This window comes from Phalacrocorax aristotelis, chromosome 3 (assembly GCF_949628215.1).
Source record: "Phalacrocorax aristotelis chromosome 3, bGulAri2.1, whole genome shotgun sequence".
Taxonomy (NCBI): domain Eukaryota; kingdom Metazoa; phylum Chordata; class Aves; order Suliformes; family Phalacrocoracidae; genus Phalacrocorax; species Phalacrocorax aristotelis.
This window is the reverse complement of record NC_134278.1, coordinates 3,857,187-3,882,063: the sequence shown is the minus strand read 5'-3', so window position 1 is coordinate 3,882,063 and position 24,877 is coordinate 3,857,187. Positions and strand designations below refer to the sequence as shown.

General features: G+C 49.9%; 1 protein-coding gene across 1 annotated transcript; it reads left to right on the top strand.

Annotated features, from left to right (window-relative positions):
- Nucleotides 1-1,423: 1,423 nt before the first annotated feature.
- FAM167A (family with sequence similarity 167 member A) lies at nucleotides 1,424-24,419 on the top strand. Its single transcript, XM_075086549.1, has 3 exons — nucleotides 1,424-1,757; nucleotides 10,319-10,875; nucleotides 20,521-24,419. The coding sequence occupies exons 2-3, from the start codon at nucleotides 10,489-10,491 to the stop codon at nucleotides 20,782-20,784; spliced, it is 651 nt and encodes a 216-aa protein (XP_074942650.1). The 5' UTR covers nucleotides 1,424-1,757; nucleotides 10,319-10,488; the 3' UTR covers nucleotides 20,785-24,419.
- The last annotated feature ends 458 nt before the right edge of the window (nucleotides 24,420-24,877 follow it).

Sequence of the window (24,877 nt, the reverse complement as noted above, 5' to 3'; positions counted from 1 at the left end):
TAAGGCCTTAAATGCAGCTGTAGCTCTGTGTCAGATGGTTTTAGCATGAAGGCAACAGCTCTTCCATCCCACTGGTCCCTCTCCACCAACAGCAGCCCCAGAAAGGGCGGGTGCAAGCCGTTGGGCAGCCTCCTGCAGCACAGCAAGAGCTGATCACCAGACTGAATTTGCAAATGCACATCTGAAATCTGACAAAAAAAGGTGCTGGCAAAGCAAAATAAACTATTTTAAAAATTGCATTTGCATTAGAAATGTGAAAATGTTGTTCTTCACTGAGTCTGCGCTACTGTGTCTCGCAGAGCGCCCGCTCCCCCTGTGCTCAGTGCTGTACGGACACTGCATCCAAATTACTGGGGGGGTCCTGGGCACCCCAAGTCTGGCTGTCATTTGAAGGGAGGTGGGAAATCCCAGACCTGTGATGTGGTTTTTTAAGGCCCTTGTTGGGACCCTGCACTCGGGAAAAGGCTGTAAATCTTTCCCTGATGCCCATGGGAGGGAGGAGGGACAGTTTAGGCAGGAGAAGGGAAGGGTAAAAAACAAAAAGGAGGTGGTGAGGGGGTTTCCCCCACAAAAGCTGGGTGCGGGAAGGGGCCTGGATGGCTAGGTGTCGATGGCCAACTCTTAACCCTTCGCACCACCAAGTTCGCAAACACAACCGGTGGTCCTGAGACACCAGATGTGCAGTAGCTGCACATGGGGACAGATGTGTGGGATGTTTCTGAGAGCTGTCCCAGGCTTTGAGGAGTTAAACTTCAGCTCCTGGTGAAGGAAAGAAACCCCCTCTGTCCTGTGACTTACTTCTGGCCCCGAGTCAGCCAGCAGCTGGGGCACATGCCTCTATCAGTCCCTCCTTGGAAGCAGTTACAGTGATTTCCAGCCCCACTGGGGGAAATGTGGGAGAAACAGGGGTTTTCCCAGTACAAAAGACAGGCAAAGGCTGGTTTCTGAGCTGTTTTCTGTCCAGGGATGGATGGTGCCAGTAAGTGAGTACCAGCCACAGTGCCCGCAGATACCCACCCCACGGCTTCCTGGAGATGCTGATGCAGCCTTGCAAAACTCTCCTCCACACGCATGCTGACTCCTGGGCAAGCTGTGGCATCTGGAAAACGTTATCCCGAAGCTCTCCTGAGTGCCAGAGGACCCCAGGCTCCTTGGAGAAGGGCTGGTAGCTCTCCGTGGCATGCAACGGGAGCAGCCGGGGGGACACCAGCCCCGGTTTGTGTCAGCAAGAGCCGCAGGCTCCTTTGGGAGTACACCAGCTCTCCAGGCATCTCCTGAAAGCCTTTTGGGTCCCTGCACTTGACAGCACCCCTTCATCCCTGTTTTACCCACACCATGGGCATCACTACCCCTCCTCCCTTGTTTGGGTGCCAGAGTCGGAGGATGTTTAGGACCCAGGCTGTGCAGCTCCTCCCTTTCAGGTCTCTCCAGGGTTATTGCATGGTGGGAGGTAGGTTCAGGGCTTGGTGGTATGAATGAAAGAGAGAGAGGAAATCTGGACTGAAAAGCTCAAACTGGAATAGCTCGCCTGTCTCCAGGCAACAGGCCTGACGCAACCGCTGGAAAAAAAAAAAAAAGTCCCTTAAATAAAAAAAAAACCACACACACACAGAGATTTCTGAAGCGAGACGGAGAGGAGGATGAGACAGTCTCCTGAAGGCACTGGTGACACTGCTCTGCAAATACCAAGTTGGAGACCCGAGGCAGAAGGAGGGAGCCAAGATGTCCGTGCAATCTTTCCTCTGACTCTGTCCCCGGTAAGTTTGTTGCTCACGTTGGCTTGGCCATGCTGGGGCTGGGGGGGAGCACAGCCACCCTGGGGACACCCACTTGCACCCAGGACAGGAGCTGTCTGAAAGAAGCCTGGTGCTAGAGGGGACCCCCGGCTTTTCTAGCCCTGCGGAAAGGGGTAGCAGCAAGGATCAGGTCCCTGGGGAGCATCAGGGTAGGGGTGATGGGGACCCCATGCATCGTGAAGTTCAGCACTGGGATCTGGCACGCTGGCTATGACATGGTGGGGCTGGGGGCTTGCATTGTCGTCCCCCCGCCCCAGCAGCAACCTCCTGCCTTGCCGAACGCCCCTGGAGATGGCCCGCACGGTGGCTCCCTGTTGATTGGGACAGGCTGGAAATCCAGGCAGGGTTTGAATCCTCCTTTACGACGAGGCTTGTAGATTTTGCTCTCAGCTGGGAGCGGCGTGGGGGTACTCACCACCTTCAGGGGGATTTTTCTGCACTGGATGAGGTGTAATGGAGAAGAGCCTGGCCAGGTTTCGGGATGATCACCTGTTGCTCCCTCTGCCCCCTCCCCAGGATTTGCAAAAGCCCAGGAAAGGTTTGTCATCTTCTGCAGGGCTGACATAATGGGATAAAGCTAAAAAGATACGCAGGGCGTAGCTACCTTTGATTTTTGAAATAGGCACTGTGTGCTGAGCACAGCAGGTTTCCACCTGCTCAGGTCTGGCCCTCGCAGCTCACGTTAACACTAAGGTGGGGGGAGGGAGGGGGGGGAATCACCCAGAACTTCTTCAGAGCCCTTTATAACAGCTTGGAGCTAATTACTAAAATAATACCGTCAGCCCACACCCCTCCCAGCACAAGCGCTTGTGCAACCCCAGCCAGCGCACCCCGGTGCGATGCACACCCCTGCACCCACACCACCCAGATCGACAGCCCGCACCCTCTCCAGTCCGTGCAGACTGACACCTCTCCCACAACGGGCACCCGTGCAGTGCTAAGAAGGCACCTCCCTATTTCCCGGTGATGCTCCCTGTATTATTCAGCACTGCTCTGCCCTTCGGAGCTTTTCTACATCAGGGACCCCAGGGAAGGGGGGGTAAAATGGATGAAAACCAAGTGCCTTGTTTCCAGTGAGAACCTATGTCTGGCTGGTACCGTTATCTCGGCTTTGTCTGCTCATCCCCTGAATCCCACGGACTCCCCAGTTTTCAGTGGGAACAAGCCAGTTTTGGCTGCTATGGGTTTTCTCTTTGCCAGCCATCATTTCAGCATACTGGGGCTGTTGCTGTTATTTGCATCTCAGGTCTCCTCCGCTTTCAAATGCAGTGGTACCTCTTCAAGGGGGGATCTGTACAGCACAAAAATAAAGCAGAATGGGAGAGAGCCGGCTTCTCCGGCAATAGCTCCGCAGCCATTAGGTGTTTGTAAAATGTAGCAGAGACACTGCAGAATAAAAATAATAATAATAAGCAGCCTCAGGGTAATATAGCCTTTCCGGGGGAAGGGAGTGGGGGGGGTCTCTTTGCAAGCAGCTCACCTTAAATAATATTAAATAACAAAGTGCAGCTCAGCACTGGGAGAAGGCAGGTCTGAGTACAGAGGTTGTATGAGCATTGCTCGGGCAGCCGCCAGGGCGGGTAATTGGATGGGACAGGGGGGATGTAAAGGGGATTAGGGGATCACCGGGGGGCTGACCCTGCTCCCCTGATCAATCTAACTTGGAGCCTTGGGGTCTCCAGCGGGAGCTGGCCCTGGCGCTTGTCTCTGCAGGGGGTGAGCTCAGTGCTGGGCAGTATGAAGCCCAGCACAGCTGGAAAGAGGTTGTTTTTTTGTTGGTGGCTTATTTTTTTTCTGAAAACATAGCCTTCTGCCTTCCATGATGCATTTAGGGAAAAATAACTCCCTGTGCCAGTCTCCTGGGAAGAGAGCATTTCTCAGCCTGATCTGGCTCCTTCCCAAGGAGTCCCAGCCCTTCACATTACCCTGGTTGCACGAGCACAGAGGTCCCCGGCTGCTCCGGCTGCTCTTTCCTTGCTGAAACACGGCTGTGCTTGGGGTGCCAGCAGGGAAGATAAGGGAAGGAAGTGGCTCTGCCAAACCACAGGTCCTTTCGGGGGCATCTCTGGGGACAGGTTAGGTGTGCCACCTCCAGGATTAGGTCCCAAAACCTGCTAGGACCCCAGGGCAGTGCGTGGAGGAGCAATCCTTGCCCATAATCCATGGCTCCCTTCACCTCAACAGACCTTACCAGAAGATGACTAGGGTAGACAGGGTGTCTTCATCAGGAGTGTGTAAGCTTGCCTTTGCTACTGCTGCTTAACCCCTTTTCCTCTAAGAGTAATAATACCCGGTTTTGCCTGATGGGCTGAGAGCATTGACCCCCTCCAGTGTCCCAGTTTGCAAATGCTTCCCACTCACTGGAAGACTGGTTTGCAGGAATGCCAAATATCTGGAAATGCCCACCTTCATGCAGAATTGCCACCTGACTGCTGGAAATCCACTGATCGATGGGAGCTGAGCTGAGCTGAAAATGGAGTTGCCAGGGTCCGTCTAAAGCAGGCAGCAATCTCAGTCCTGCTTCCTCAAAAGAAGCAGGCTTGATTTTGTGCAGGGGAGACAGGAGGGACGACGCAGTTAGGCAGGGAGGGATGAATGTATTTACTGAAGCAGGTTCTGACACTACTAGTGATGCTGGAGATCAGCCTGGGAGAAATACCTTAGGGCAGGGAGTGCAAACTGGTCCCCTGTTACCTCTGTGCTTCTGCTCCGCTCCTGTTGTCAGGCTGGTGGCTTGGCGGCAGTCACCGATTGCTCTCCCCTCATTACACTCTTTGGGGGGTCTGTCTGGGGGTCATTTCGGCAGAAGGATATGTCAGGGTGAATGCTCACCCTGCTCCAGGTCATACACGAACGGAAAGCCCCACTTCTTCCTTCTTGCCCCTGTGTTCCTGTGAATGCCATGTCTACATCTGAAAGGCTGAAGGAGCAGGATGGGCTGCTTCCCTGCTGCTGACCTCAGCATCTGAGCTGTCTGGGAGGTCTTCTAGGGAATTTTTCATGGCAGTAAATGGGCAGGTGCACTCAGGATCCCATTAAACCAGGTGCTGTACCTATATCTCAGCTCACTGCATGGAGCAGCTCTGTGACCACCTCGCCAAAACCCTCCAAGGGCATTGCATTCTGGATCAACGCAGGGACAGAAAATTGGCTCCTCCTTGGGATTTTGTCATGTATTAGGCTGGAAGTTGGGACTCTGTGTGTGTGGGAAGGGTCACAGCCAATGTGGGCAGCCCTGCAAGGAGGTCTGAAGGAAGAGTCACCAGACGTGGACCAGTGCTCCTACTTCTGATGCCCAGCTTGGTCACTTTGGTGTCTTTGTCTTGCCCCTGGAAGAAAGGCCAAGCTCACAGCCCACATGAGTATGGCCAGGCAGTCTCCATGGACACTCGGTCCAGTGGGCATTAACTGATGGCTGGGGTCTTTGCCGTGACCCCTCCAGCCTTGCAAGGACAGACCCACTTCCATCCTGCCCCAACCATTGTGAGCAGGCAGAGAGCATCTTATCCTGACAGCACCAATTTCAACAGGGGCCTCTGCCCTGGAGGAGCCCTGGCTTCAGGATCAGGCAGATCTTCAGGCTGCTGGAGTCTTCTCTTTTTAGGGGTAGCGAGGATGAGGGTCACTTTGGGAACCAGACCAGTTTTCCGCAGGAGCAGATTGAAGGTGCTACAGGAAGGGATCGGGTGTCGAAATGCTGGATAATATAAGCCAGGGAGACTGGCTCTCCTCTGAGACTGTGGGATGGCCAGGGGAGCAATCTGCCCTCCATCTCTGCAGGAGCCTTGCGCAGAGCAGCGTGCTACAGCCATGCTGCTTGCGGGGGCTGTGGCAGGGGACCACAGGGTGAGGAAGAACCTGAGCTCTCCAAAGCCCACATGGCACAGCAGCTTCTCTCCTGAGTGAGGTCATTTTGGCATGGGGAAGGGAGTTATTCATGTACAGGCTCCCTGAAAGGGAACCACCAGCTCCAGGGAGCTGCGGTGTTCACCCAGATGGGTGTCTCCTCCCTTCATCCACTGCCCTGGACTTCAGCATCTCTGCTGCCTGGAGGATGCTCTGGATCCTCCATCCACCACCGTGCAGCAGCCAGAGTCCTCCCTAACTCCATTGCTATGGCAACCCCCTTGCACAGGCATCTCATCCTCGATGCCCTGCTGGCAACCTGCTGCAGACCTCCGGGGGGGTCAGCCATCCTCACCCCATCCCTGCCTTTTTGCTGTGCTGAGAAGGAAAAAGAAAGCAAGCAAATACAGCTCTGCCTGCAAGGGGTAAGCACACCGGGCACCTTCCCCCACCTCTTGCTCCACCTCAGTATTTCTTCAGCCTGCTGTTTCAGGCTCAGGGTCCTCCTTATTCACTAGGATCTACAGAGCTCAATAGTGATGTTAGCAGGTGCAATCTGCTCTAGGGTTTTATTTTGTAGGAGATCAAGGGGTGTCTGCATGGTCCACAGAATGACACCTACGCAAACCCTTGGAGCAAACGCCTTGCAAACAGTCAGGGGATCTGCATCCCATACTCAGTGGATCCTAGAGGGAGTCCCTACACTGGTTATAGTCAGAGCATGGGGACCCGGATGAGATGGAGATACCTGAAGATACCAGAGGTGGATCTCTGTATGTCTCCGAAGATCCTCAGAGCTTTATTCCTAAAAGCCAGTTGCATGACCTGCCTGCTCAGTAAGACGGAAATTGAGCCATAAAAGGGGCTGAAGCGCTTCCTGAAGGTCATTAACAGGCTGAACCATTACCTCTGCCCTGCTTAATTCATGCCAGAAGTGCCATGAGGGCACCCCTTCATCCTGCAAAAGGACCTCCCTCAGCCTGGGCTTTATCTCATACTGAGGCTCTTTTTATTCTCTGGATGAGCAGAGTAATCCAGACTCTTACAACCACTGCCGCTCCTCTGCAGCAAAAAATGGTATTACAGTAAGATGAAGCCCGCCAGGAATAGTGAAGAGAGCAGAATAATTTGCTCCCCACACCTCTTCCTTGGCTGATAGTTTTATTTATTCTGCTTTTCCCCCTTTCGTTTCCACCCTGAGTATTTCTCCTTTCTTTTTTTCCCTTTCTTCTCCTAGACATCTTGCTGCCCAGCATGTGACCTTCCAAAGCATCATGTGTCCTCATTTACAGCTCTTAATTTAACAGGCTGTAACTGTGCTGCCCTGGTCTAGCACATACCATTCAATGCTGCTTTGTGAATGCTTCATGTTCAAAGCTGACCAGGGCACAGAAAGCTGATGGGGAAGGTACAGATGTATAAAACTTCTCAAGCACATAAAATTCCAGCAGGGTAAAAGGCTGTGTCTAGCATCATTTTGTGCAATCTCCCCTTTGACCATGAACAGCACTGAATTTATTGTTATCCATCATCAGTGATGACAAAGCGAAGCTTCTCTCACACCCTGTGTCTCCTAGTACTTGCCCCATCACACCTGGTTTGTCAGGGGATGTTCACATGGGTCTCCCGATCCGCTGCTCTACTGCATGTGCAGGGATGTCTGGGGGTGTGTGATGGGGACAGCTCTTCTGCATCTGCTTCAGGGTTGGAGGAATGGCGGCAGTGGGAAGTTGTGGTGGCAATTTGTGCCACTGGACATGGTTTCTTAGAACATTGGACACCCAATGGGCCTCACAAGGTGTGTCTGGCATGCGGAAGAGCAGGGCTTGCATTGCTGACCTGCAACCATGCAAAAGCCAAGCCTCAGGGCATGCCACCTCTGTGAGTCTTGGTGTGGTAGGACTTCACACCCAATCCAGTTTGACAGTCTTATTCCTCCACCCTGGTCAGGTACTTCTGCTAACCCTTTTGCCTTACAGCTCGCAGGGTAGGTCAGTTAAGCTGACTCCTCGGATGGCAAAGAAATTAAAGGGTGTTTTGTTGTCACAGTAACCTGATGTGTCCTTGTGCCTTCAGGACTGATAGGATTCATGCAAGGGAAGGGGGAAAACCCTGAGTAAAGGCTCAGAGTGAGGTGGGAGCAGACTCTCACCCCATTTTGGTGCTGAAATCCTATTACCCCTAATTAGGCATGGCATGAACTCCCTGAGCCTGCCAAGTGTGATAATGAAGACAAATCATTGGTTAATCACTTAAATTTACTTGCACAGGCCAGCTAGAGGGTAACTGAGCCTGGGCAGGGAGAATGGGAGTCTGTTGATTTGAGCCAGAGGCCAGGTTCGTTCCTGGGAATTAGGTAGCTCTCAGGCAGCGGACAGGTTTGTATTGCAGCCTCACACACAGCTATTTTTCACACGCTTACCACTTTCAGGTCTTTTTTTCTACAGCAGGCATTTGACCCAAATCCAGGATATTGATAGGAAATTAGAGGAGGCTCCTTTCTGTCATTTTTGAGTTAGGCCAGGCTGGGGAACAGACGTGCCTATTTGGGGGTGTCCCTACAGAGCAAATGAGAAGTTTCGTGTTGCACCTGGGAGGAGGTGAAGGATGGGTTGGATCAACGCTGCTTTTAGGGTGGGAAAATCAAATCCCTCCCCAGCTGCTGGGAGGCGGTGATGGGGAGGGAGAGATAGCAGCAGGGTTATGGCAAAGGGGATGCTCCAAACTGTTGTCATGCTTTCAGCATCCAGTGCCCTAAATGCTAACTGAGCGGTACCCAGGGCTCAAATAATAAGGGCCTTTTCCACTCTGAGGATTTTATATGTGCTGAAGACACAAGACAAAGGAGTTTGTGGGGGCTCTGCTTTGTAGCTGCAGCATTCAGAAAAGTCAGCCTTACATAAAAATATCTCTTCTAGGGGTTACCAAATCCAGTAGCCCAGCGTGGAGCTGCAGCAGATTATTGCGCTGCTGGCTTTGATCACCCCTAGCAATCTCCATCTCAATGGACAGAAAAAAAGTTCAGAAGTGAGGTCTTTAAAGTTGTTAGGTGTTTCCTCTTATTGATTTCAGCAGGTTGGAGCTGGACACAAGTGAAAATCATTGACATGCTCTCAGCTCTGCTGAGCATCCTTGCAAGAGCCAGTGCAGGACCTGCCTCTCCGACAGGGCAGCCCTCTGCTCTCCCCTCTGTATGATCTATTTTTCAGTAGAAGAAGGAAAATTCTTCCTGCTCCAGGCATGAGAGCTGTTGGCTTCAACCTGTTATAGTATCTCTGTTTGCTCCCACTCACCATAAAACTCTCATTAACATAAATAGGAGCAGGAACAAGACCGCAACATGACTAATTCTCCACCCCCAGACTGTCTGTGTGTATATTATCAACTCCTCGTTCAGCTCATGTGCCTGCACACAATTGTGGGATAAATCTTGCTCTCTGTTGGTGTTTATTTTAAATTGAATCTTCTTACTGAAAAGGTTTGAGAGGCATAATTATGGTCTGGATTTCAGAGTTACACAGATCTTTGTGGGTACAAGTAGCAGGGAAAGGAATGGCTGAGTAACTTATATTGCTGTGGTTTAGTGCATCCAGCTAGAAAGCTGCATACGTCCTGGCTGGTCTTCCTGGGCATGTTACCAGGCAGGCAAAAAAGTATTCTGTTTTGTGTTTGATGTATAGATGAGAGCTCAGCCGTAGCCGAGCACATGACCTTGAGAGAGTCTCTTATCTGATCCTACCATCAAATGAATGCAGAAACTGTCTGAGCTTAACTCTTGCAAAGTTATTAGAGTCCTCTGTCCCACCAGGTCCCACAGAGGCAGGTTTGCTAGGCCAGCTTTGGCTGTGGGCACAGCTTCTCCGAATCCACGGCTCATGGCAGGAGGAGTTAGTTTTCCCAGGACTCTGCGCTAGTCCTCCACCAGGGTGTTTTCAAAAGAACAACTGGGGCCATTCCCAGTGGGCAGACTGGATCTGTCCAGGGGTGGAAACCACAGATCCAGGTCTCCCTGAGTGCGGGCATCTGAGCCCAAGCTGTACCAGCACCCCAGCTACTCCCACACTTGGCTGGGGACCATGCTCCTGCCCTGAGCCTGCTGGACAGGAGGGAGCTGATTCTTATGGCTGCAGGCTGGCATCTTTAGTAAACATAGACCTAAACATAAATCTGTAATACTGGGAAGGAAAAAAAAAAAAGCTGCTTTCTCCAGCTGTCCTTTTAGCTCAAACTCTTGGAGAAGTTTGGGTTTTCTTACTTCACCTGGTCTTTTTTTGCCCAAGTGGAAAGGTGTAGGTTTGCCACCCAGGAAATCAGCAAAACATCACGCATAGACACCCTGACCCCCAGCAACAGCCACTGCTGTCTCCAGAGGGTGTCGGGTTGTGTGATACAGCTCCAGTCTGTGAATGTGTCCTGGCCTCCTTGGCAACCCTTTCACGGCCCCTTGAGTGAAGGCTGGAGATGTAAGTAACCAGAGCTTCCCTAAAAGCTAGAGCCTGTCTGTTCCTGCCCCAAAAGCAGTCAGATAGCGGAGGTGAGGTAACACTCCCCAGGAGCTCCTTGGCACCATGCCTCTCCCAAAGCCCTCACTCCCTCCGCTGCAGCAGGAGCTGTTTCTCCCTTCTCACTCAATTTTCCTTCTCAAACTGGAAACCAACCATCTGCTTTTCTTCCAGGTGTTCATCCAGGGCCAGCGTGGTGCATGAGCGGGAGCCACCACCACCACAGCTGGCTTCCCACAAGCTGCATTTGGCACACCACAGGAGCTGGTCCAGCCCTGAGGCTTTCCTGCCTCCATCCCTGACGCCTTGCAGCACACCCCTATGCCATCTGTCTCCCAAAGAGGATGTCTCTACCCAAAATCCAAATAGAAGAGGCACTGGACAGTACGGATGCCGGCTCTGGAGGTGCTGCTCCTCCTGATGACCATCTGAGGAGCCTCAAGGCGTTGACGGAGAAGCTGAGACTTGAGACCAGGCGCCCATCCTACCTGGAGTGGAAGGCAAAGCTGGAGGAGCAGGCATGGAAGAGCCCCCAGCCAGCAGGAGAGGAGGAGGAGGAGGAGGAGGAGGTGACCAAGGCCAAAAAGGCCATGGGGGAGACTGTGCCCTTGAGGAAGGTGCAGCTGCATCTCAATGGGAGCCCTGCCCAGGACAAGGTGACTCTTACCTCAGGGAGAATAGGTGGCTTTGAGAGCATCGATGAAGCTTTGACATGGCTCAGGAAGGAACTGGTAAGTGGTTTCCTGTCCCTGTTAGACAGCACACTTTTTCGAGAGGGGGAAAAAAAATGAATGAGGAAACAAGCGACTCCTTGTTCCTATCTGCCTTCAGCTCCAGGTGAAAAGACGACAATCAGTCATTGCATTTTCTGTGGCTGGTGGGAGCAGAAGCGGCCAGGGAAGGGAAAAGGCAAATTTCAGAGCACCCATAACCTCAGAGAAGGAGCTGGGTCATCTCAGCATCCCTGCTGGCATACAGCAGGCTGGGGAAATATGGTAGCTTGTGCTGGTTAGGACTTCTTAGCAGTTTGCCCCCTCCCCTGCTTCTGTAATTCTGTCTCAACACAGATGAATACAGCAGGTATGAGTACACCATGAACGCAGGGACACTGCTGGTGCGATACCCTTCTCTGATGGGCATCACGAAGGGATGCTTCATAAGGCTGTAAGAAGGAAGCATGACTAGATCCATCCCCGGGATCTGCCCTTGCAGCTTGTGGCTGTCAGTGGTTTAGGAACTCCCCCATCGGGAGGTTGTATGCTGACCACTGCATTTAACATGCATTAGCGGATCTAAGCTCCAAGTGTTTGCCTAATTTGCCCTTTTTCTTTTTTTTTTTTAAACTCACGACTCCCTGTAAGGTCATGTGGTGACCTGCTTCCCCTGAGCAGGTGAATGGTGAGACCAAGTACTTCTTTTTGTTTCAAACTGTTGTGGAAACCTCTTGTTCTGACCATGTAGTACCTGAGGACTAATATCACTTCTTCTGCTGTATGCATGATGCCAGAACCTTATCTCAGACCCCTCCTCATCCAGCTCTTACAGGTTCATTTTCTTGTCTCCTGCTCTATTAGAAGCTAGTCCACATTTCTGTCATCTTCCCATCCCAATCTTAGGCCCAATCTTATACATATGTTTGTTTCTGGTGGTTATGAGCAGGTATTTTCACAGAGAGGGAAACAACACTAAGATGCTACACCTATGCCAGGAAAATACACAGAACCAGGGCACGGGTGCTGGAAGCTCATCTTTTACATGTTGTGTTGCTATTATGGTCTTTGGCACAAATTTGGCCTGGGCCAGCTAGCACTGACCTAAGCAGCTCCCAGCCCAGCTCAGGAGTCAGCACAGCCTGGGGATAATTCCCAGAAGAAAGCATGGATGCAGCATGTCTTTTCTGGAGACAGCAGAAAGTCAATAGCATGGACACCACCAGATCAAAGCAGCTGTTTTCAGGGCTGGAGAGTGGGCCCCAGTGCTCTTCACAAGTGTAGGAGCAAGCAGACACCAAGACCACACTTCCCAGTGATCCTTCCCTTCTCCTAACTGGAATTTAAAAATCTTTATTATTTGGCCCACATGACTGGAAACAACTCATGTCATGTGGCTTTGTTTCTGTTGCCTAATTGGAATTTTGCCTGCGAGTTCCACTAGCATTTGCAACTGTATTGGCAGCAGAAATATTTGAAGAGCTTCAGATGCATGTGTGAAAATATTCCTGTGCAAATGCTTTGCTTCTCATAAGCACTGAAAGTCTTTGAGGAAAACTTCTCATGCACAATGAATAATAGCTTTGAAAAATTCTCTTTGACTTTTGGTTATTGGTCAACTTTTTGTTGCTCTTGCTGTATTTGCCCAGCTATATTGATCTCTAGAGAAGTTATTTACAGAGGTGGTTCACGGTTTTGGTGATTGTGATGTTTCTCAGGACCATGGCTTTCACAAGGAGAGTGCAGTGCTTTCAGAAATCAAGGACTATTACAAAGAGTTTCGAGCTGATCTCCTAAAATCACTTAGTGCTCTGAGGAATCTCAGCTACTCATCTGAGACCTGAATCTGGGTCCATGCTTTCTTAAATGCAATCTTAAATTCACAGTGCACTTGATGTAAACCCCAAAACTCGAGATGCCGAAAGAGAGTAAGAAGCAGATTTTCCTTCTCAGAGCCCTGGATTTTAAAATATTTCCTTTGTTCCTTCATTTTCTGCCTATGTTGGAAGTATAAATTGTCACAGAGTCCAACTGTACCCTTTAGACTTGGGTGTGGTATATAAACCACCATCTGATGAAAACTAAAAGTTTAAATTAAAGAAGAAAAAGGGCAAAGGAAACCCTAATTGTTCTTCACTTTCCATTTTCGTGTCTCTCAATTATACCAGTCTTTGCTGGATCTGGACGTGACTCATGTAATTTAGAATGATTTCCCCAAAAGAGAGAGCATGTATTTGACTGACCACACAGCTAAATAGCTATGTTGGAGGCACTATTGTTGGGTAAGAGCTGCCAGCAAACACAGAACACAGTGAGGCCATCGCATCCCAGGATGCTGGAACAAAAAGATGCATTTCACATTACATTTCGAGGGTGAAACCTAGTTTCTATTCAAATAAACGAACAAGCTTCCACACATCCCAACACAGCAAGGATTTTTCCTTGTTTACTCCCATGTTGTGATAGTAAAGCAAACGGGAAGGCTTCAGATTAGGCTAGTTATTGCTAAGTTTAGGTATCTATTTAAGGCAGGAATGAAGGCTGGAAAGAACAGCACCCTGCTTGGGGCAGGCAGGCAGGTGGCCAGCACCCCAAACCTTGGGCAAGGTCACCCTAAGCGGGCAATCAATCCTTCTGCTCTGATTTAATGTAGGACACCACAGACCTGGGAGCACCACGCAACCCAGCCTTGAACCAAGCAAGTGTTGAGCATCCCAGGCAGCTTTCTGAAGATGATCCAGAAATGATCTAGTAGTCATAACTGGGCTGAAATCTGCCTCCACCACACTGTCCTCTGCTGCAGGGTGAATTCTCCCCCACTGCCCTTCATGAGAAGTCAGTTTAGAGTATGTAGGATTCATCTATCCAATGAAAGGGCAAAAGCTGGTGTACGTGGAGATTTTTATCCAGGGAAGAAGTACACCACCCCATGTCCTTTTCAGAATGAAAAGCAGCAATGCAGGGCATGCAGCTCCATCACCCACCCTGTGCAACCCCCATCACAGCTACCAGTGTGTTTAGGCTGGGTTATTTCAATAGCATGGCCCCAGCATGGTCTTGGCTTGTTCGAGTTAGCACCCTGCCAAGCAGTTAGAGCTTCAGGAGTCTGCACATGCTGAGGACTGTTCCCAACAGGCAATTTGTATGGGACCACCCTATTTTGGAATTAACTCTATCCCAGCCAGAACCAGTAAAGGCAGCAAAGTGAATATAGTAGCATGTGTATGCCCAAACTTCCCCGTGGCCGTGGTGCTACAGAACCAGCCATTGCATGGGGTAGTTGCTTGGTCAAGTGATAGTCCAAGAGTGTCCAGCTTTAAAATTAAAGTTATGTGTAAAATCTGAAGCATTACTGCCAGTTCACACAGAAGGGGTCATCCATCACTGCAAGGAATTTGCCTCTGTGTCTTCAGAGTCTGCTCTGGTTCAGGATCAGCCAGGTTCAGGCTCCTCATGTTCAGAAGTGAAGGGCAAACCCAAGGTCTTACTGTGCATCTGTTGTTCTTGGTCTTTCACCCCACATGACCTGTCCCAGGACCTGATTCTGCACATGAAGTCCTGGCCCTGGTTTATAGGACTGACGTATGCCCACTGAGCTCCAGCCAGCCATGTCAGCTGGGACCTGCTGAGAATCTGGCCCCGAGAAGGTGATTTATTCAGACATGCAAACTCCTGCTCTTGTTTCTGCGCTGAGAGGCTCTGTGTAGGTGTGCGAGCAAATTGCAGCACTCAGCACGTGCTGAATCGCCCCAGGGCTGGAACGCTTCCCTCCCCAACTCCTCCTGCCTCTTCTTTGCCCTCGTGTTTGCCTTTGCGCTGTCAAGTGTGGCTGCTCTTCATCAGTGCTGAAAGTAAAGCCATCAACAGCCTGGGTATGGTGACAGACCCAAGGATCAGAGGGGTCAGACTGTATTTTCCTCTTCGTTTTCGAAATTTGTCTGGTTTTACAAGTTCTAAAATTAAGCCCTCAGAGTCTTCTCCCTCCTAAATGTGGTTAGAGAACAAAACTCTGCTATGAACTGGGACATCTTAGGACAGTTCAGTTTTTGACCCAGTAGGAAAATACATCTCAAATCAACTAATGTTTGACACTGAAATCTGAGGTGTGTGAGCCAGAATGCAGGAAAGACTCTTGAAAAAGGACACAAATGTCTGATGGTCTCTCCTGGGAGATCATAAAACACCTATGTCCAGATGGTCAGACATTTATTATTCAATATTAACCACTATTTCCATTTGGGATACTGATATTGGCTAAACAAGTAAAAAGTGAATTTAAGCAACAATGCGGCACCAAACCAGTATTGAGCTTCGTTGCAGGTTGCTCTGTGGTTGTTCAGAGGAGGAGACGAGGAGAAGGAGTCTAGAGCATGGGTATGGAGATTGGCATGCGTTGGGAGCCCTCTGCTACATAGCAGGTCCAGGAAGGATTTTTTCTGTATTTTTATTTAAAGCAGCAAAAGGGCTTGGGCACAGGCACCAGAGCGGGGTCATCTCTGCTGTTAAATTGCTAGAACAGGGGCGGAGTTTGGGAGTTATTACACAACAAGACTGTACCCAGGGGACATCCACCCAGTTTTGCAGAGAGAGGGAGTTTCATGGGGTGGATGTGGATTTATGTGTGTAGCAGAGATGTAACTGCAGCTCTGAGAAATGATGCGCTCTTCTCCTGTGTAAGCCCATGTGCAAGCCCGCTGAGATGTCCCTCTGTTCACCTCACCCAGATGCCAAGCTGCCAGGCTTTTCCCCTGGTGGTGGGTTTTCTCCTAGGTGCAGCATTCCCAGTCCTGGAAGCATTTTAGCACCCCTTAATTTAACAAAAACCAGAGGTAACTACCTCCCTCAGGAACAGTAATAGGATTAATTCTGAGGGAGTCAACACAGACTAAGCTCAACACCGAAGAAGTGTGAGATGTGGGACTCACGTCAGGCTCTGCGTGTGTCAGCTGGCAAAGGTGTCCTGGACTTTGCTGGAGTGTAACTCCCAGGCACTGCAGAAAGAGATTGGATACCTCATTTGGGCTGTGGGTTACACCACAAGGGCGTGAGCATCTAAAATTAGCCATGGCAGAGGGGCATCTGAGCACCTTTGAAGATGAATCCTCAAACCAAAACACAGACTTAACTGACTTCTCTGAAGTGTTTGGCAAGGGTCTAATAACTGGCCTGTGCTTCTCCATGCTTGAATCCAAGTGGCTGCACTCGGTTAGGAAAGCACCAGTTTAGATTTAAGTTCCTTTTGGTCTTTTGGAACTAAAAAGGACTAGCCCCATGAGAGCAGCCACCTCTCCACAGACCATCACCCTGAGCTTCATGGACCACAGAGTGGGATACTGTCGATGGGGCATATCTCTTTTGGGCAGAGGTCCCAAGTAGCTCCACACCTCCACGCCATGAGGTGCTCTTTGCTGATACCTCCCCCTCAGCGGTGCAGGGAGATGGACCACAGGCAACGGGAACATTATTGGCCTTTCTCTCTGTGACCATATGGTTAAGGAAAACTTGAAGACAAGTCGAGGCTACACCCTGAGCTACTTCCACCTAAGCCACCTAAACTGGGCATCAGGCAAAGATGCATCCAAAACTTTCTCTCCTTTCCCCATATTGAACGTCCCTGGGAGGCTCTGTGGCTCAGTCCAAACAGAAAATCCTTCCTTGGTTCATAAGACTTTGGGCCTCTGTGGTCCAGCTTTGTGATTCAGCCTAAGAGCTGCGCTAGTTCCTCTGCCAGGAAGGATCTGGGTTTTGTTTCTCCTCCCACCTGGAGAATCTCAAGCCAGCAGCTTGTCCATCCCAACAGCGCGCCCCACACATGCAGATGAAGGGCAGCTCCTTGAGTGCTGGAGCTGGGCGTGCAGAATGAGGCAGAGCGTGTTAAAAAGCGGTTTGTATGAGCAGGGCAAACCTGAGGCTGCATTTGGCATGTGAGACTCAAAGGAAGTAAAATACACGGATTCTGCTGGGTGCTCCCCGTGGGTTTCTCCAGGACATTGCGCCGAGTGTGTGGGATCATGCTGTCATCCCACACAGATGAACTGGTGCATCGGATTGCACTGTGGGGGCTGGCCCTGTGGTTGAACTCTGTAAACCGAAAACCCACAGCTTCCCACGATGTGGGCCCTGTAATCCCATTATGTCTTTCCAGGAAGCTTTGTGGAGCATTGCTGACCAGACAGTGCTCCTTTTAAAAAGAGATCATTAATCATTTCTAGAGATGGTTCAGTCCTGAGTGTGGGATGGATTGAATGTTTCTAGTACTTGTGAGGATCCTCTGGGGAAGAGAAGGAGAATGAGGATTTCTGGATCCAGATCCAAATTTTGCTAATGTTCTGAGTGGCTTTAAACAAAGCAAGGTTTGACAGGACAAATCCATGGAGGGAGGACAGGGTGTTTGCATCTCAAGCCAAGCCTTGGTGATGAGCAGGAGTAGTGAGAGAGGCAGAGCAGCCCAACCTTCCTTCCCATGGTGGGGCCTTTCGTGCTCTGCTCCCCACCCAGCCATCACCCCATGGACCTGCCTCCATGGGACCTATCACCATGCAAGGCACTCCTGCGCCCTTGGGAAGACAAGGGGGCCTCCCAAGGGGTGCAAGTGGTGACAGCCCTCATTCCCTGTGCCATCTTCTTATTGTGCACATCATCCTTTAGTCAGCCATTGCCAGGTTTTGTTCCTCACCCATCTACCTGTCTTTCCTGGAGGGCAGAAGAGGGCTTTATCCCCCTGGGAAAGGCTTGGCTGATGGAGCACATCTGACAGGTCACTCTTGCTTCCCTGTTCAGCCCCAGAGCACAGCCAGCCAGGGCTGTTCCTAAGATGGTGTCACAGCCTAGATGGTCAATGTAGATGAGTGGTGGTGTTGCCCCATGCCATGTTGCCCCCACCCTACAGGCCATGTGGCTGCAGAAGAGGCTGGTCTGGCAAATGCCAAGGTCAGAGGGTCTGATGGGTTAAGGAAGGGTGACTGGAGATTCAGCACCTGAAGGACATGCCCTGGAGGGCTTTGTCTTCCAGCTTGCATGAAATCAAGACAGCTTCCTCAAAAGACAGGAAGCAAGAACTAGTCAAAAAGTGGAAAGCTGGCTTGCAAGGGAAAAATTGCAATTTCCAGCTCACATCCCTCTCCACAATGGCCTCGTAATTCATTTTTAAACCCTTTTTGGTGTTTGGGTTTTTTTATCCCACATTCCTCGAAGCTTTTAATCAAAGCATTTGTTGACATTTCTCATGTAGCTTGATAAACTGACAAGAAAGAACGTCCAAGGGTCAGTTCAATAATGCCCACGATCGCCTTCCTGATAAAATATCAAGTTGCAGCATTCATTGTGAAACAGGGAAAAATATCGACAAAATTAATTTTTTGTTGTTGTTACAACTCACTTGGGAGAAGAAAAACCTGCTGGGTGGCATTACTCTGCTGGGGGCACAGGTTTTTAGTGTTTTTTTGAAGAAGGTAAATGGCTACCACCCTGCCAGGTTTCACGAGAGAGAAAGATTCGCTCTGAGATTTGTACAAAGGTGACTTAATCCTCTCCAGGCAACCACGCTGGAGTCTAATTGCTGGCTGAGAGCACCAGGCAAGGTCCTCCAGGGTGCCTCCATGGTGCAGGAGTGAGAAAAGCCTTGCTTGGCTTGGATTAACTTTCATTACGCTGATAACAGCTCTCAGTTTAGGCGCTGAGCACAGCATTGCAAAAGGCTTTCCAACAGCTGCAGGAAACAGCTTCCCTCCAAGCCCTTCAACCTCCTAAGGTGGTTGCTTCCCCTTGCTGTGAGACTGGCAATGCTGCAAGGGGCAATCCCAATGTCTTTGGAGGCATTGCCTGGAGGGGGAGGGATTGTGCCACAAGCTAGAGCAACCCCGAGGCTGCTCTGGTTGACACCCTTGAGGCAGCAGCCCATGCATCAGGCATCGGAAAAGTCTCATGTAGAAATACCAGGGCCACCCATGGAGCCACGCAAGGGGAATTTTCCTTCCTCCCTTCCCTTCTGCAGCCTCACATACAAGCCACCAGACCAGGAATAAATTTACCCGCCACCCCTAGAGCTACATCTGTACTTACAAACTAAACAGCTCATTTTCAGGCCTGGAGGCAAACTAGTATGGTCCGGCCATGTCCATGCTGTTAAAATCCATCCATCCATCCTCAAATGCCTTCTGAGGATGAATTCTACTGTGTTAACTCCTGAAGGGTGTCTGTGGGGAACTTCTTGGGACTGTGAGAGCTGGCCTCAGCTCAAAGGATGCTAGGACTTTGCTTGCAATCAAGTGGAGAGACTTTGTTGCAATGCACTATTTAATGTATTGCTATAGATGTAGTCTGGGTCTGTTTCTGAGCTCGTTCAAACCATACAGAGCCAAAAAACCAGTGATGCAAATCTGGGATTTGGATTTGGGGTGAGGTCAGTTCCACAGCACAGCTGGAGACGAGCCCAGGGCATCCTCTCATACACTGAGGAGTCGGTGAGGACAGCAGATACCCAGGGAGAGGGGAAAAAAACCCAAACAAAAGAAAATCAGGAGCCCTGGTACCACGGGGCTCCTTCCAGTGCCTGTTTGTGTCCTGCGATGGAGGCGACACCAGGGAAAGAGACAGGACATCGCATCGGGGCAGATGTAGGACTGTTTTCCAGCCAGTTTCACTCTCTCTTTGTCTTCAGTAGCTACAGGGAGATTTAAGCCGCCAGGTTTGCTAAGAGCTGTTCGGCTTCTCTCCCTCTACTCTCTTTTCTTTGTGACTTGTGGTTTGTTGCTTTTCTGTGAGCAGGGACATGGGGTGAGACATGGGGATTGTCTTCTTGGCATCTGCTGTTCTAGCTCTGCCTGCTTCTGTTACCCAGACAAAGGCTGATTCTTGCACCAAGTGATCACCTCCTTCCTTCACCACCCTCAATATCCTGTGGCAATAAATTCTCTGCTTAATTATAAGTTGGAATTAAAAAAAAAAAAAGCTCTTTTCTTTCATCACTTCTGAATCTTCCACCTTTCAAAGTTATAGCTGCCAGGGGAGGAACAAACCCTCTGAAACACTTAGCTCATTAGCCTGCGGGATAGTTGTTCTCTCCCCTGTGGGAAAACGTGGAGGTCCAGTCCCAAAAGCCACTTCAAATAAGTGAGATAAGCCACGGCGGGGGGGGGGGAGGCAGGGGGATGTGGAGGACAGTGTTCCCAGCTGACATGAACCCGGTCTGATTTATGGAGGCTGGAAACCTGGGTTGAGTATGTGGAGATCAGTTCTCTGGGGCTCTTTTAATTGGTCCTTTCCAACTCTAATTGCTGCTTCTCACCGTGGCTGCTCCCTTATGAACAAAATTAATTTGGGCTTTGCTTAAGGTTGAGACGGAGGCTACGAAGCCTGCGCTGAGGGATGCCTAAGCCAACAGCCTTGGCATGGGTGGCTTTAATACCAGTTTCCTGGTGCTCCTGAAAACCTGAGCAGGCACAGACTTCCTGAATGCTAAAAATTCACCATCCTGAGCTGGTATTTGACTGGGATGTATCGCTGGCTTGGAAAACCCCCATCCCCCTCCCAGTTCTTTGCAATGGGGTAGCAGCTCTAGACGAGTTACATTTCCAATGATTTGGTGCAGGGAGCAGCATGATGAGCAAATTTGCTGTGCCCTTGGCAATACCCTCTTCCCTCCTCACCCTCCGACTTGTGTTTCAGGCAGAGATGCGCCTGCAGGACCAGCAACTGGCAAGGCAGCTCATGCGCCTTCGCAGCGACATCAACAAGCTGAAGATCGAGCAGACCTGCCACCTGCACCAGCGCATGCTCAATGATGCCACGTACGAGCTGGAGGAGAGGGACGAGCTCTCCGACCTCTTCTGCGACTTTCCCCTCGTGAGCTCCTTCAGCCTCTCCACGCCACTCAAGCTCATTGGGGTCACCAAGATGAACATCAACTCCCGCCGGTTCTCGCTGTGCTGAAGTGGGAAGAAGAGGGAAGGATGGGGGAGAAAGAGAGAGGACTGGGCAGCGCCAGGGCTCTCTCCGCCTCCTGGCTGGGTGAAAAGAGGCCAAAGAGGGGCAGAGGGAACAGGAGCAAACAGGGAACCCACAGCTGGTCTTAGCAGCAGGGCAGAGCAGCAGAGCTGAGGTGGCACGGAGATGCTCATTGAGAAGACAGGACCTGCACAGAGGAACCGTGGAGAGCATCTGAACCCAAGACGTGCACTTAGCCTGCTCCTTTGCAGTCTCTTCTCCTTCTTTTCCCTGCACAGCAACTAAGAGAACGCAGCTCAAATGTGGCTGTTTGCACTCAGAAATCAAAAGGAGGGGCTGACAAAGATCAACCACAAAGCAAAGTAAAATCCCTTTTCCCTTCCCCTTTACCTCCTCCCAGGCTAGAGCTGTCTCTTCAGAGTCATTCTCCTGTACTTCTGGATGTCTCCTTGGACATCAATCCTCAGCCTCTGCTGGCCCAAGCACAGGGTCCATGGGGCTATTTCAGATAGGGAGCTGATTTTCAGTGGAAAGGAGCCCTCCAAGCAGGTGAGGGACTGTGGTTTACGTGGTATGCAGCTCCAACAAGCGGTGAGAAGATGTGTTTCTTGACATGCTCCATTGAGTCCAGTGTACTCTAGCTTAATTTTGCCTGTGGTATAGATTATGGACAGATCATGGACACTTTTATATAGAGACTCCAGCCAGACAGAAGTCACCTGTGTGCCCTAGAAGTTATACCCAGAGCAATATGTGTTCCTGATCTTGTTGTCAGCAGTGGCCACAAGACACCGTGTGGTTACCCCCACAAGCAGTAAGGCAAAGGAGGTAACTTACACCAAGACATCTCATATCAGAGAAATCACCCCCAGGCTAACATTCCCCCAACAGCAGCACCAGCAAATCCTGGATCCTCTGTAGCAACACACATCTATCAGAGAAAGGAACTTCAGGAGGAGAAAAGGGACTTTTGTGTAATGAACATAAAATGTGACTATAAAATTAAAGGGAGAAATATTGCTGCAATGAGCTTTGGACCTGCAGTAAACATACGAGATTCCCTCCCTGCTTGGCAGTATAAAAGATGGATGCTATATTTTCTTGCCTTTCAGTGCACATAGCTGCACACCTGCCTATACGTGGCACGGTGGGCAGAGACACCCGTGGTGTAGCCCAGCAAGGGCAGGGACTCAAGGGGACTAGCCATGGCAATCTTGGGACACCTGGCACCCAAGACAGTCTGTCTAGAGGGAGCGTGGGTGCCTCTAGGCTCTCCCTCCTGTGCCAACACCTCTCCTGGCCGTGTCAGAGCACTGAAATGTTTCAACCCACCGCCCCAGCCCAACTCTGCTCTCCGCCACGCGCCCAAGCAGAGAGCTCTGTGGCTGAGTGAACGTGACTGTGGCCACACAGCACCAGCCCAAGCCCTGGGGACGAGCGGGAGATGCAAGCCAGCGCAGGGCTGAAAGCTGTGTGGCTGTGTTGATGTGCCTGTACCCGACTGTGTCTATAAGCTGTGTGTGTGTGTAAGTTGTTGTGTGTGTGCATGTGAGCCCGCTGGATGCCTCTCTTGGGAGGCTGATTGGTAGACCCATGTCTTTGTTCCCAAACGTGATGTGAACCAGAAGCCGATGAGACTCTGCTGTGCCTGGGAAGATGCAATGAGGCTTCAAGACTTGGGGTTTCAACAGAGTGCTTAGGTCAATGCAGAGAAGGCAAATAATTTGTCTGCCTCCACAGGAGGAACAAATTAACATCGTGAAGGGGTTCATAGACACATAGGGCTGGGGATTGGCAGGGGACCCTGGGGCTGAGTTCAGTCCTCTATCTCCCGTAGTACGTAACCCCTCAGTGACGCCTCCCTCTCCACTTCAAAGGTCACTGAGTAGCATTTCTTTCTGCTAAAGAAGGTGGTATCTGGGGCACTGGAGCTCTATCTATATCTGTAAGTTAATCAGTGCATTGCCTGGGTGCTGAGACTTGCCCAGGCGGTGAAGGCTTAATCGGGTTGTGGCCTCTGGGCAGGACAAGCAGCCACGATGCTGTTTAGTTTACTAGTAGAGAAATAGCCTTATTTCCCCATAGACATCTTGGAAAAAAAAAAAAAAAACAACACTTCATTAGAATTCATCTTTGTTTACATTTTTAATTAAAAAATCAATTCATGTCCCACATGTTGATTTTCAGAAGCATTTTTGATCAAAAGATAACAACGACAACTTTTCAGTGAAAATAATGCCTTGAAGAGGGGGGCTGGTTCTCTCTAGGATCAGCTAGAGCCAACTATAGGATGGACCTGCCTTTGGGCTCTTGTCTGTAGCCAAATGCAGGAGGTTAGTACAAGCACAGTCTTAGGAGGCCATTATATGTGGCATTAGAAATATCAGATGTCTGGGTTCCAGACATGTATTTTCTGCATTAAGTGGAATGGAGGATGGTTATAACTGCCAGCTGTTTGTTGAAATGCACAATTTTTTAATTATAAAATTATGTCTGTATTGATTTCTGCCTCTGGTCTCTCACTGTGTTCAGTGGCTCCAGCTCTGCCTGGCGAGCGGTCGGGGAAGCACCAGTCTGGTGTGTTCAAGGTTTACAGGTGTGCAAGGTTTCCGGTCAGGTTTCTCTATCCAAACACATCACTGGGATGCCCCTATAGCTCCATCAGCAATTGCCCCACCTTGCAGTCTGGAGGAGACGGAATGAAATTAAGGTGGGAACACTACGTATTTAGACAAAAATGTATGGGAAAGACAGCCCCCCAAAAAAAAAAATCACTCTTTTAAATTAAGTGCTGTTTTGTTAGTCAGTCACTGAGTCAAAAGTGGGTCCAGGCACTTAAAATTTATCAGGCTAGGGAAGAAAAATAAATAGAAGCATGACTGATTCTTGCTAGAATTTTTTAAAAAACCCAAGTAAACCAAAGGTTGGGTGGGCCTTGAGAAATGTGAGTTTAGGTCACTGCTCCCACCACAAAAACTCCCAGAAAGGACCCACCAGGTCTCAGCTGTCTGCGATGAGATGATTCAGGCCCTCGGGTGATGGTTCCTCTCCTCATACAAATGGCTCAGAGCCACATCCCCTTTCCTAGGTGAGCTACAATGCCTGCAGAGAAAGGCTGGTGGCAACCAAGGTTGATGCTGCTGGGGTCCTGAAAACACCTGAAAAGACCATCCTGAAAATACCCTTTGATGCAACCACATGTGTCGACCACTGAATCAAGGCAGTGGTATCTCCACCTGGAACACCAGCGGCATCGCGGAGGTGGCTGCTGCTCCATCTGTTTGAAGCAGGGATCTACTGGACGTTGATTCAAGGGTTGTCCACACCCACCCAGCAGTGACACATGTTCCTTGCTGAAATTAAAGAGCGAGTTTGAAACTAGTCCATATGAATAATTAACTGCATTATTAATCTAGATGGCCAGACTGGAAGACCATGGATTTCTCTGGGCTAACCCGAAGACCAAATTTCACATTATTTTTTCTTGCCCCCAGAAGCTCACGTATATGCAAATTTTGGATGGGGGGAGTCAGTCTGGTGTTTAATTGGTCACATTTTGTTTTTACTTAAAACAGTTCTAAAAATATTAATTTAAAACTGAAACCATTAACACCTCATTTTCATTCAAACATTGTTTGAATAGTCTTAATTAAACTTTCCTACTTTCTCTCTTTCCATGAGTAACAGCCATTCATCCGGCTAGACCCAATCCCTGAAGTTTTAGTCAACCCAAAGCTCTATGTATTTTTCAGCATGAAGAAATCAGTTAAAAACTAATTGGCCCAGCTTGATTTCTGACTTCCTTTGGGTGGGTTAAGAGGAAGAACAAAGCAATTTTACACATTTTAACTTACAGTCAACTGGCCACGCTCCCTGGCATGGTCCACCACAACATACTAATGGACAAGACCTCACTCGCCTGTCACAACCCCAATGCAGTAACGATAAAAAGGGTCATTGTTGCTAGGACAGTGTCTCATTGCTCACTCTTTTGGCACTGGGAAGTGCTATCGTATAATCAGTGAGTGATTTGTATTTTAATGTCTCCCACAGTTGACTCCATATAACCCTTAATGAA